Below are 12321 nucleotides of genomic sequence, written 5' to 3' on the forward strand. Positions count from 1 at the left end.
CACATGGTCGGTGTAGCCCCACGTGTTGGATTAGGTTAGACATATTCTACAGTTGAGAGTAGCCCCACGTGTTGGATTAGGTTAGACATATTCTACAGTTGAGAGTGGTCCCACATGGTCGGTGTAGCCCCACGTGTTGGGTTAGGTGAGACATATTCTACAGTTGAGAGTAGCCCCACGTGTTGGATTATGTTAGACATATTCTACAGTTGAAAGTAGCCCCACATGGTCGGTGTAGCCCCACGTGTTGGATTAGGTTAGACATATTCTACAGTTGAGAGTAGCCCTACATGGTCGGTGTAGCCCCACGTGTTGGATTAGGTTAGACATATTCTACAGCTGAGAGTAGCCCCACATGGTCGGTGTAGCCCCACGTGTTGGATTAGGTTAGACATTTTCTACAGTTGAGAGTAGCCGAACATGTTGGGTTAGGTTAGACATATTCTACAGTTGAGAGTAGCCCCACATGGTCAGTGTAGCCCCACGTGTTGAATTTGGTTAGACATATTCTACAGTTGAGAGTAGCCCCACGTGTTGGATTAGGTTAGACATATTCTACAGTTGAGAGTAGTCCCACATGGTCGGTGTAGCCCCACATGTTGGGTTAGGTTAGACATATTATACAGTTGAGGTAGCCCCACGTGTTGGATTAGGTTAGACATATTCTACAGTTGAGAGTAGCCCCACATGGTCGGTGTAGCCCCACGTGTTGGATTAGGTTAGACATATTCTACAGTTGAGAGTAGCCCCACATGGTCGGTGTAGCCCCACGTTTTGGATTAGGTTAGATATATTCTACAGTTGAGAGTAGCCTCACATGGTCGGTGTAGCCCCACGTGTTGGATTAGGTTAGACATATTCTACAGTTGAGAGTAGCCCCACATGTTGGGTTAGGTTAGACATATTCTACAGTTGAGAGTAGCCCCACATGGTCGGTGTAGCCCCACGTGTTGGATTAGGTTAGACATATTCTACAGTTGAGAGTAGCCCCACATGGTCGGTGTAGGCCCACGTCTTGGATTAGGTTAGACATATTCTACAGTTGAGAGTAGCCCCACATTGTCGGTGTAGCCCCACGTGTTGGATTAGGTTAGACATATTCTACAGTTGAGAGTAGCCCCACATGGTCGGTGTAGCCCCACGTTTTGGGTTAGGTTAGACATATTCTACAGTTGAGAGTAGCCCCACATGGTCGGTGTAGCCCCACGTGTTGGAATAGGTTAGACATATTCTACATTTGAGAGTAGCCCCACATGGTCGGTGTAGCCCCACGTGTTGGATTAGGTTAGACATATTCTACAGTTGAGAGTAGCCCCACATGGTCGGTGTAGCCCCACGTGTTGGATTAGGTTAGACATATTCTACAGTTGAGAGTAGCCCCACGTGGTCGGTGTAGCCCCACGTTTTGGGTTAGGTTAGACATATTCTACAGTTGAGAGTAGCCCCACGTGTTGGATTAGGTTAGACATATTCTACAGTTGAGAGTAGCTCCACATGGTCGGTGTAGCCCCACATGTTGGGTTAGGTTAGACATATTCTACAGGAACTTACATACATAACATACATGATCATTCACATTAGTGCACTGAAAGAAGAAAATAGACAAACAAACAGAACATCTGCACCAATACCTGCTCAGAATTCCTGTTCATGGAATGACCACCCGTGTCATTGGAATTCATTCACCGTTAGCGGAATTCACAAGCCTGTCAATGATGGTGAATGATTTCATTCTACGTCTGTTTCTTGCGAGAACAAAGCACATTCACCCACTACATTCCACTGCTTTCTTTAAAGATGTCGCAGAAATACATGTGTCCCACATAACAGTTTCAGTGTTGAAAAGGCAAACCCACAGGCCTTGCATCTAAGCCAAATTAGGTTAATATTTTTGGTCGTGTGTTGTAGCGAGGATATATTTCAGAGCAATGCAACTTTTCACTGACGCAGAATAATTATGCTCGTAAAGCACACCCATTACTTGAATGGTCGGATTTACATGCCTAGTAAATCTTATGTTGACTTTACCTGCAAACTCAACGTTACATACGTGCCTATATTGGCTTTACGTGAACACAACTTTTAATGCTTTGTAAATTATATATTGGCTTTACCCGAAAACACAACATTTAATGCTTTGTACATTATATATTGGCTTTACGTGAACACAACTTTTAATACTTTGTACATTATTTATTGGCTTTACCTGAAAACACCTGCCAACCGAACGTTTACATGGTCGTCCCCATTTTGACATGTCCATTAGACTCGATGTACTACATGCTCCATTAATTGTCCTGTTCAAATGCCCAATACAATCTACGTTGAGGTACCCAATAACCTATGTGTACATATATCCAGTAAAATATATGTCCTATCAACATAATGTTCACTTGCCCAGTATACACCATGTTGCCACGCCCAATCAGCCCTATGTTGACATATTATGTGAACCCTATGTTGAGATCTCATCTAATGCTACAACCTGTGCGCTCACAAATTTATTTGATAAATAAGCGTTTGAAAGAAAGATAGTTTAACAATCACATTCGGAAATGAAGGTTTTCACAATCAAGTTTACCTGCAACATATTGTTTCAAAATGTGAGTAAGTTTAGTTTTACGTCGCACTCAGCAATAAATCAGCTACATGTAAATAATAGAGATTGGACTAGACAATCCAGTGATCAACAGCATGAACATCGATCTGCTCAACTGGGAACCGATGGCATATGTCAACCAAGCCAGCGAGCCTGACCCGATCCCGTTAGTCGCTTCTTACGACAAGCAGAGTACCCTTTTGTCGCAAGCACGGCATGTTAAAGACCTATTCTATCCCGGATCTTCGCGGGTCTATTGTTTCAAATGCAGAAGACACAACGCCGTGCCTATGCAATGTGACTATAAAACACTGGCTAAATTCAAGCAAAATAATTATGTAATTCTCATATATTTCGGCTGGAAAATAAAAGATATAATGTTAATTAAGAAACAAATCTCTAAATGTCTTACCCCGTGTCGTTCCAGGATTCATCACGCAACAGCTCATGTTCAGCGTCATCAAGTTCCCTGTGAGACCAGTGTGTCTTTGTTTTGTATTAAAACGATCATCAATGGTCTGATTCAGTTCAGATTTCAACGTCCTTACACCATCAGCCGTCTGATTCAGCTTCAGCTGTAATGCACGGATGTCTTTGGTCAGCTTGCTCTGTAGTTTTCCCGGACTCTCTCTGTAAGTGTCTGCACGTATTGCGTTAAGTTGTGACTCTGCGTTTTGTACTTCAGCTTTCAGGCTATGAACGTCCCCGAGAACATGTCCTCTGATAATATTACCAATGTAATCTTCGTTCTGGATGTCATTAATGGCTTGTTTGACGAGGCGCGTGATCAAGGGAGGAACGGATGTTCCAGTCAGTTTTTCTTTCAGGGAGGACTCCAATACGGTAAAGGTGTTAATAAGTTTAGTCTCAACATTATCGGCTGTAGGTTTCCAAGCGTGGATCTCGCCTTCCATCAGTCTCACTCGTGTAGCCAACCTGGCATCAGCCAAACTGGCACCAGCCAACCTGGCATCAGTATAGTCTTTGACACCACACCACACAAGAGTGGAGAATAGAAGTGTTGACAGCGCCATTGTTCACGTCAACTATACGGCACGCAGCTGGGAGGACGACTGCCACGACACCGGGTAAACTACTGTAATATTGCCTGACTAAAGTGTTTGGCAGAACGCCAACTCGGGGAAACACATGTTTCACTATTAGTGTGCGTACACGTGGCATCATGACAGCCGACATGACGGATAGCTACATGAGAATATGGGGATGGATATCCAGTGCCAGTAGATGTCATGGCGTGTAGTAAATTGTAGGATGACCTGGAGGTCGCTGTCGGAGATACCAACTGAACAAAATACCGGATTGTCTGGAAATACACTCTTGCACCAGTTACCTGCAATATCTGTCTCTGATGACAGTTTGTAACCTATTTCTTTCACTGTGATCACTAATCCGTCCTGGGCTTTAGCTGTCGATTATCATCGTCTGTCGCATCGGCCCCTCAGTCAGTTTATGGCACACCGAGAAATATACAGCGTGTGGGCAACAATTACTGTCACAATGGAGGGCACTGGAGGACTTGATTTCATTTCACATAGACCATATGCTTCTTGTGCCTACGTTTCTGTAGTACAAGCCCAAATTAAAACGCTTATAATACATGTCTGGGTTAGTTTAGGTAACTGGGATACGATGACGTGTGTCAGACAAGTCAGCGAATGAGGCCACCCGATCCCGTTAGCGTTTTGGCTACACGTGCACAATGTTTGTGACGTCAGATAAAAAAGGTAACATATTTACAGGTATCGTGCAATGTTTCCATCGACTTAGGTTTATATTTGATTTGACTGATATGCGCAAAACGAAAGAGAGCAGAACGTTTGAAGAGTACTTGCGTGCAGAGAGAGAGAGAGAGAGAGAGAGAGCGAGAGAGAGAGGGAGAGAGAGAGGGAGAGAGCGAGAGAGAGAGAGAGAGGGAGAGAGAGAGGGAGAGAGCGAGAGAGAGAGAGCGAGAGAGAGAATATATCAGTGGCCTGGTAATATGCTGTTCCAGAGTACCCATACGTATGTGTATAGTTCTGCAATATTAGCACACTCACTCTCTCTCACTTTGGGAACTAGCTACTGACATTAAATTAATTATACCCCTTCAAAAATTAAGCGAACTGATGTATCATCTTTGATACTGAATTAGTCATCTTTGTGACTGAATTAGTCACATAAACGTATAGGTTTAGTCATCTTTGTGACTGAATTAGTCACATAAATGTACAGGTTAAAGTGTATCATTATTTCCACACCTTCATGACTTCCTAAAGATCGGCCATCTCACCGCTTCGAAATGGTTCTACCAAACGCGGGAAGAGCGGAGTTTTTACCTGACCTTGAAGTGCGAACGTCAAAGAGGTATTGATGCAAGACCTAGACAGGCTTGTGTGTCTGAGAGCATCGTGTCACAAGGTGCATGACAAATGCATCAGCATTTCAAGTTTATATGCAAAGGCGAAAAAGTTAGTGAATTACTGAGTAACATTCTTTATCGGAAATCTTCGTATGTCTAGATGTACGTACCCGATTGGTCTCCCTTTGGTGTGAATGAGTGAGTGAATGTAGTTTCACTTTTAGCGACATCCCAGCAATACCACGGCGGGGACAACAGAAATGGGCTTCACACATTGTAGCCAGGTTTGGAATTAAAGCGGGGCCTTAGGCGTAAAGAGCGAACGCTTCTGACGTGGCGCGCTGTCGAGTCTGGAGTAGACAAACCGGGGCCTTTCACCCACTCAGACCATGATTATAACTTTTTATTACTCAGAAACCACCGTCGGTGGTACAAGAGCATATATTGACAAAAAGCCATGAACAATTCATATGCATCTGTCTTTGACAATTGAGTACATGGGATAATTCCTATACACGTATACAGTTCCCGGGTAGAGAAATACAAACACGTACTGAACGTTTGCTTGCATAACATTTGACAAAACTTCCGTATAGTTGCTAGTAACTGGCGAAAGAGCAAGGATAATTTTGGTATGTTGTAAAGTGATTTTGTGGTGGATATATAGTGTTCACAGTTCGAATTTAGTGTCCGCCCTAAACAAACTCTCACGGGTATCAAATTATTGATGAACGCTGCATCTGTATCGAAGTATAGTGAGTGAGTGTGTTCTGCTTTACGCTGCTCCAAGCAATTTTCAAGCAATATTCAAGCAACATCACGGCGGTCTCACCGTAAATGGGTTTCACATCGAAGAATGTGTGCCTAAATCGATCTTTTTCAGATGTATTTGTTTATTACAAACATAAGTCTAGAACTCAAAAGGTGGCGGCGTTACAAGCATGTCACATTCCAATTTTTATCTTACCTTCATGTGAAATACTTTAATTTCATTGGTCAATGACGCCTGAACAATGTTCCGTGTCACCCCTTCCAGGAAGGTGTACAATAGAAAAAATATTACCCGCTGCCACGGTAACCGCCAAACTCTCTGCCGAGAAGCTCTGTCGCTAATAATCCTATGACGTCATAATATGACGCACGCAGTGCACGGAGTTCGGAAACCGTTTGAATAGCGTGATTTTACATGACAATGCGCACATCTATTTTACCAACTTTCACTGATTTATTTAAACTATTTTTAACATTGTATCGTTTTCACGCTCAACGTAAACACAAATAATCATTTTTAAAGCACATTTTAACTTGTCAGAGTATGTTTCACTGATCTAAAAAAAATCCAGTCGACAGGCAGAGGCCATTTTGTTTACATGTCATATAGCTGGTAGTTACATTATCGATCTTCAAAATAATACATAAATAATACTACCTCTGACCCCTTGGTAATCGATGTCACGATGCATGTCAGTTATCATCGCCTCGTACAGCCACCTACAGTAAACTACACCACAGCACCACGTTCCTGAGTTTGCAGGTGCTTCACTCGGCTAACATCACAGGTGGAAACATTGTGTTTGGTTTTTTCGACGGACATAAAAATAAAAAAGTCTCAGATCGACTCACAATTAAACAGAGACTGCAAAGTTCGCAGTGTTTACTTTCCTGCCATGCATGTAAGTTGTGGAAAGAATGAATTCACGTGTTTATTATGAATAAAAAAGATAGTTAGAACGTGACCTACCTGAGAGGCCATCGGTTGTCCAATCAAATCGTAAGAATCTCAGGTCAAGTCGTTACGACAGAGGTCAACGCGATACGATACTCGTGTAACGTACGAGATTAGTATGCGACAACCTGAGTAATAAATATGTTGTGGCAGTGTTAGACCAGACGCTGTTTCCCTCGAGAGAAGCATGCATGTTTTAGTGTCTCAGTTTTCATCTTACCAAGCTACCCGTGAATGTCCCGCGGTAGAATAGGCCTAAAACTAAACTCACTCACTCACTCACTCACTCACTCACTCACTCACTCACTCACTCACTCAACAGTTTCACTCTCAGTACGACTTCCACTGCACGCAGTTACATTTAAGCATTACGTCAGCGTCTACATACATCCACTACAATTTCATTTAACTCATTATGTTGTGTCCGTTTAGATTTGTTTGTTTAGATCTACACATGACAGTGATCTGTACATAACCGAGTCCGATCAGACAATCAGATTTAAATAAAAGAATATATACTCTTTTAATGCGTTCCTAATTTGCATAAATATCACCAACGCCTAAAGACATTATGTAAATTCAGATAGGGTCCCTGCAGATCCCCATGGACCCTAGTATGGCGATCTCCTTTCAGGTGCCAGTTTTTATATTGAATTGTTCTCTATAGTCTTCTGTATGTTGTTTTTACAACATGCAAGATTTAAGTCAAAATACTCGGGTCTTTTAACTGCCCATTGCCGACAGGTTTTTATGTTCAAAATTTATTCACTTTTAATGAACGATATGGCGGAAATATTGCCGCCGATGTGAGGTCAATAATCAACTCATTCTTTGCAGACCTCTCTTTAAGGTTAATTTTGCAAATGTTGTGTGATGGAAGTACTATCACGGAGCACTATTTAAACTATTCTGATTCTGAAGTTCATGTAATTTATAACGTCTTGAGACTGCTGTTTGAGAGCGACCAGTGTTCATTAGAGACGAACCCACTGGCTAGGGTAATCTGCAAACTCTGACCACGGACTGGTGGTTGAATGGGAACTGTAAATACCAGCATTTGAATGACGCACTGGTAGGACACTGGGATGATTTGTTTTACATTATCACGCTATTGCTTCGTTGGGGCTCAGTAGAATCTTTACGAATGAAATTCTTAGTCATACATGCCATAGCAATGTTAAACGTGATAGCTAATTGTCCGTGGTAAACATTCAGATCAAATGATTTCACCTCTATGTTGAAGATGTGATGGATGTTTCGTAAACAGACCAACACACTCATCTCATAATAAACCCTTTATACCAGCCTTGGCCTACCTCTCAGCATTGTTATCTATTATGTGAGCGAGTTCATGTAACTCGTAAACACCAGACATTAGAAACATACAATTTATGTAATGTGCGTGTCGATTTTCCTTATGCTCTGAGGCAGAACCGTAATTACTAGGATTGTCGCAACAGTCCCAGTAAGTAGGTGCAGTTCTATGTATCTCTAATATTTAGTAATTTACAAACTGAAAACTGATGTCCATAATGGCAATAGACATCAGTCTGACTGAGTTTTCAAAATCTCAGGAATGAATCACAAACAGTAATAGCAGGGGTGTTGTCGGTAATGACAAGTCGAGGTAAACCGGTCCTACTTGTGAGACACGCAAACAAAATTCACCCTCATGATTATAATAATTGCTACTATGGTAACTATGGTAACGTATTTGTTATGTTGTATCCCGACGGTACTCCGATCCAAATTGTGTACAACACATGCTAGATTGCTTAGATAATATTATAAAACATGGAGACTAATTGTATCCACAGCAAATAGTTCCAAACAAGGTGATAAACACAGTTTCAAAACTGGAAATCATGCCCCATTCAAAACAAGTAGGTGATATTTCAGTCTGCGAGCATACTGCTAGCCAGTGTTAATGCATATGAGAAAAAGTAATTTATATTTTGAAACATTTCCGAAAGAATGGAAAAAGACTGTCACGTGTTCCTTTACCTCTCTTCATCATCTGTATTTACCTTGGCTTTATCATTTACAGCGTATCATCTTGTAAATCCAATACTACCTACTTATTAATGGTATATTTGAGAGTACACACTTACTTTCATATCAATATAAGAAAAACTATGTACAAACTTACAGATTTACTTCGAATTGAAGGCCATGTATGCTATATGTTTTGTTTTAAGCAAAGGTAGACAATTTCATTTGTATTGTAACTGAAATTTAATCACGAATGTTACTCTTCTGGGGAAAAGTCGGGGAAAACTCTTTTCCCCTAAACATCTATCCTCATTTACAAATAAATATTTAATGATAAATCGGTGACACATCTTGCCGTAAAGAGATAGCCTGTGTTAAGGATACTTTGACAAAATCGAAATGAGTTATAGGCGCGCCACACGGTCATACTTTAGTATGAAATAGCCGCAGGGTACTTGTTGAAAACAGGCTGAAAGAATCTTATCTTATCTACAGAGTTGGATATCAATCACAGGAAAAAATCTTCAGTGATGTAAAATTCGGAATTGACATACGAGATCTATCTGAATGTATTACATTACAATAATCGGAGCACGTTTAAGAAACTCAAACCAGTCCTTTCCGGTTGAAACAGGTCGATGGAGTAAAACACACCCAAATGTTTGATAATGCTTTCTTTCGAATTTAAAGAACATTGGAGATGGTTTCACTTTGTGTCTATTGTCTCTATCTTATTTGTGGGTAACCCATTGGTTAATGTGCCGGCTTCTCACGCCAAAGACCCGGGTTCCATTCCCTACATGGGAATAGTGAATGGAACAAGGAACTAGTGAGTGAGTGAGTTAAAACTGATATCATTATATGAACAATACAGTACAAAAAATACTGCACTTAAAAATGCTGGCAAGTATAACTTTACTTTGAAAATTTTGGGACTTACGTACCCTCTCAGGAGGACAATAATTTTACAATACTTCAACCCCCTTTCAGGGTACAGCCACTAATAATCAATGTTCCTAATCTATACTACCAGTCATTAAAATTCAACTATCTACAGAACATATCAATCACAATTCAACAAGAAAATCGATTTCCCTTAAAAATCCAATGATTAAATGAGTATTTACGGTGTTAAAAAGATCCGAAAGTGCTTTTACATTGAAATATTTATCCCTTGTGATGGAGAATTCAACACAGTCAAGCAGGATATGCTTGACCGTGGCTCTCTCATCACAAGGGATGCAAAACGGAGGATCTTCACCTTTCAGCAGGTATGCATGTGTATACCTTGTATGACCAATACGACATCGCCGTAGGACGACCTCTTCAAATCTGGACTGACAACCCAAATGCAAGTGGGTATAACCAATGTAAGGTTTTATCTCATGTAATTTATTGATACCCACTTGGGTGTCCCACTTCTTTTGCATCAGATCACGGATATAAGATCTAATGGTGGCTTTTTAATCACTGTAAGGAATAAGAAGTGATGTCACAGATTTGTTGAGTGCTGCTTTAGCTGCAAGGTCAGCCAATGTGGTACCAGAGATTCCTACATGGCTGTGTAACCAACAGAAGACGATGTCGTATTGGCCAGTAGCAAGATCATTATACAGTTCAATAATTTCTATTAAAAGTGGATGTTTGCAAGAAATTTTTTTAGAACTGTTATCTGGTAATCTAGAAGTTAGTGTTCTGGATCCAATGACAGTGGCACAAGCCACTGCGCCATGGAACCATCTGTAAATAAGGGTTGGTAATTGATATATTTAATTTTTAATTGATTATATTCTTCTTTATATTGTCATTCATTAGTTTTAAATGAAGATAATGTTAGGTCGACTTGTGGTCTAACCAACTGCCAAGGAGGAGAAGAAAGAAGACGGGAGGGAGCTATGTTTTCCAGCTCAATGCCGGTCGAAAAAAGAAAGGGTTTAATTCTGCGCCCTAGAGGTGCAACAAGAGAAGACTTCTTCTTGTACAAATCCTCATAAAGTGGATTGAACACAGTTATATGCAGGGTTAGATTCATTAGAGTATAATTTAGTAATGTATTATTGTGTTAGAGATGGTTCATTGGCCTCAACGTAAAGACTGTCAATAGGTGAAGTTCGGAAAGACCCAAGACAAAGTCTTAGGCCTTGGTGGTGTACAGAATCAAGAAGTTTAAGGTTGCTTTTGCAGGCTCCACCATATACAATGGCGCCATAATCAAGTTTAGATCGTACCAATGATCTGTATAAATGAAGGAGAGTTGCTTGATCCCCACCCCACTTTAAGGGATTTACTGTGTGGGAAGAAGGTTAAATGAAAATCGAAAATTAAACCCAAGAACTTGGTCTCCTTGACAACTTGGATGGGAGTTCCATTTAAAGATAGTTCAGGGTCCTTATGCGGCTTATATTTTCTGCAAAAATGTATACAATTTGTTTTAGATTTAGAAAATTGAAAGCCGTTTTCAAGGCACCATTTACTTATTTTATTTTAACATAACTGTAGTTGCCGTTCCATAGTATGCATATTTTACCACCACACGAAATATTAAAATCATCCACAAAAAGTGATTCGTCAAGGGAATCGCTTAAAACCTTGGATAAACTGTTGATCTTAATACTAAATAAAGTGACGGATAAAATATTGCCTTGTGGAACACCCTGATCCTGATTATAATGGTCAGACAGGGTAGAACCCACTCGGACTTGAAACTGTCTGCCACTTAAAAACTGTGATATAAAAAGAGGTAAACGACCTCTCAACCCAAAATCATGTAAATCCTTAAAATGCCTTTTTTATCATATGCCGTTGTATCATACGCTTTCTCAAGATCAAAGAATATCGATACAGCATGTTGTTTATTTACTATAGCATTTTTGACAAAGGATTCGAAACGTACCAAATGATCAATGATACTTCTATTCTTCCGAAAACCGCATTGTATATTTGTAATGAGGTTATTGGTTTCTAGATACCAAATTAATCTGTTATTTATCATTCGCTCCATGGTTTTACAGACACAGCTGGTTAAAGATGTCGGTCTGTAATTGGAGGGATCGGAATGATCCTTACCAGGTTTGGGTATAGGGATTACAATTACGCCATGAAGGAGGAAAGTTTCCAGATGTCATAATTTTTCAAATATATCTAAAAGTGTAACAAGACATGGTTCCGGCAAATGTTTCAGCAGCTGATAATGAATGTTGTCATCACCCGCTGCTGTGTCATGAGTTTGCTCAAGAGCAGTATATAGTTCATGTAATGAAAACACTTCATTATAGTCCTCACCGTTATCTGAATTAAAATTAAGTTGTGTCTTCTCCTGTTGTTTCTGATATCTCTGAAACTCAGGGACGTATTTGCCGATGACGTATTTTTGGCAAGAGTTTCGCCAATTTTATTTGCAATTTGACATTTGTCATTAATTAAATTATGACAGTCTTTGAGATGGTGAGCAGCAGATTTTGAACCTTTACCTTTAATTCTTTGAACCATGTTCCATACTTTGGACACTGGGTTGCGTAAATTAATTTTGGAGATATAGTTGCTCCAAGATTGTCGCTTACTTTGTTTAAAGGTACGACGCGTCTTCGCATTCAGTATTTGTAAATCTGTTTAGGTTATGGACAGTTGGGTGATGGCGGAGATATT

General features: G+C 40.3%; 1 protein-coding gene across 1 annotated transcript in view; it reads right to left on the reverse strand.

Moving 5' to 3' along the window:
- The window catches only part of LOC137260026 (poly [ADP-ribose] polymerase tankyrase-1-like), a 28588-nt gene extending 24908 nt beyond the window's left edge, over positions 1-3680 (reverse strand). Inside the window, exon 1 of the mRNA XM_067797709.1 lies at positions 3012-3680. Within this exon, the coding sequence (XP_067653810.1) occupies positions 3012-3633 (622 nt within the window). The 5' untranslated portion in view covers positions 3634-3680. The remainder of the gene's footprint in view (positions 1-3011) is intronic.
- Between the last annotated feature and the right edge of the window lie 8641 nt (positions 3681-12321).

Source organism: Haliotis asinina, chromosome 13 (assembly GCF_037392515.1).
Source record: "Haliotis asinina isolate JCU_RB_2024 chromosome 13, JCU_Hal_asi_v2, whole genome shotgun sequence".
Lineage (NCBI taxonomy): Eukaryota > Metazoa > Mollusca > Gastropoda > Lepetellida > Haliotidae > Haliotis > Haliotis asinina.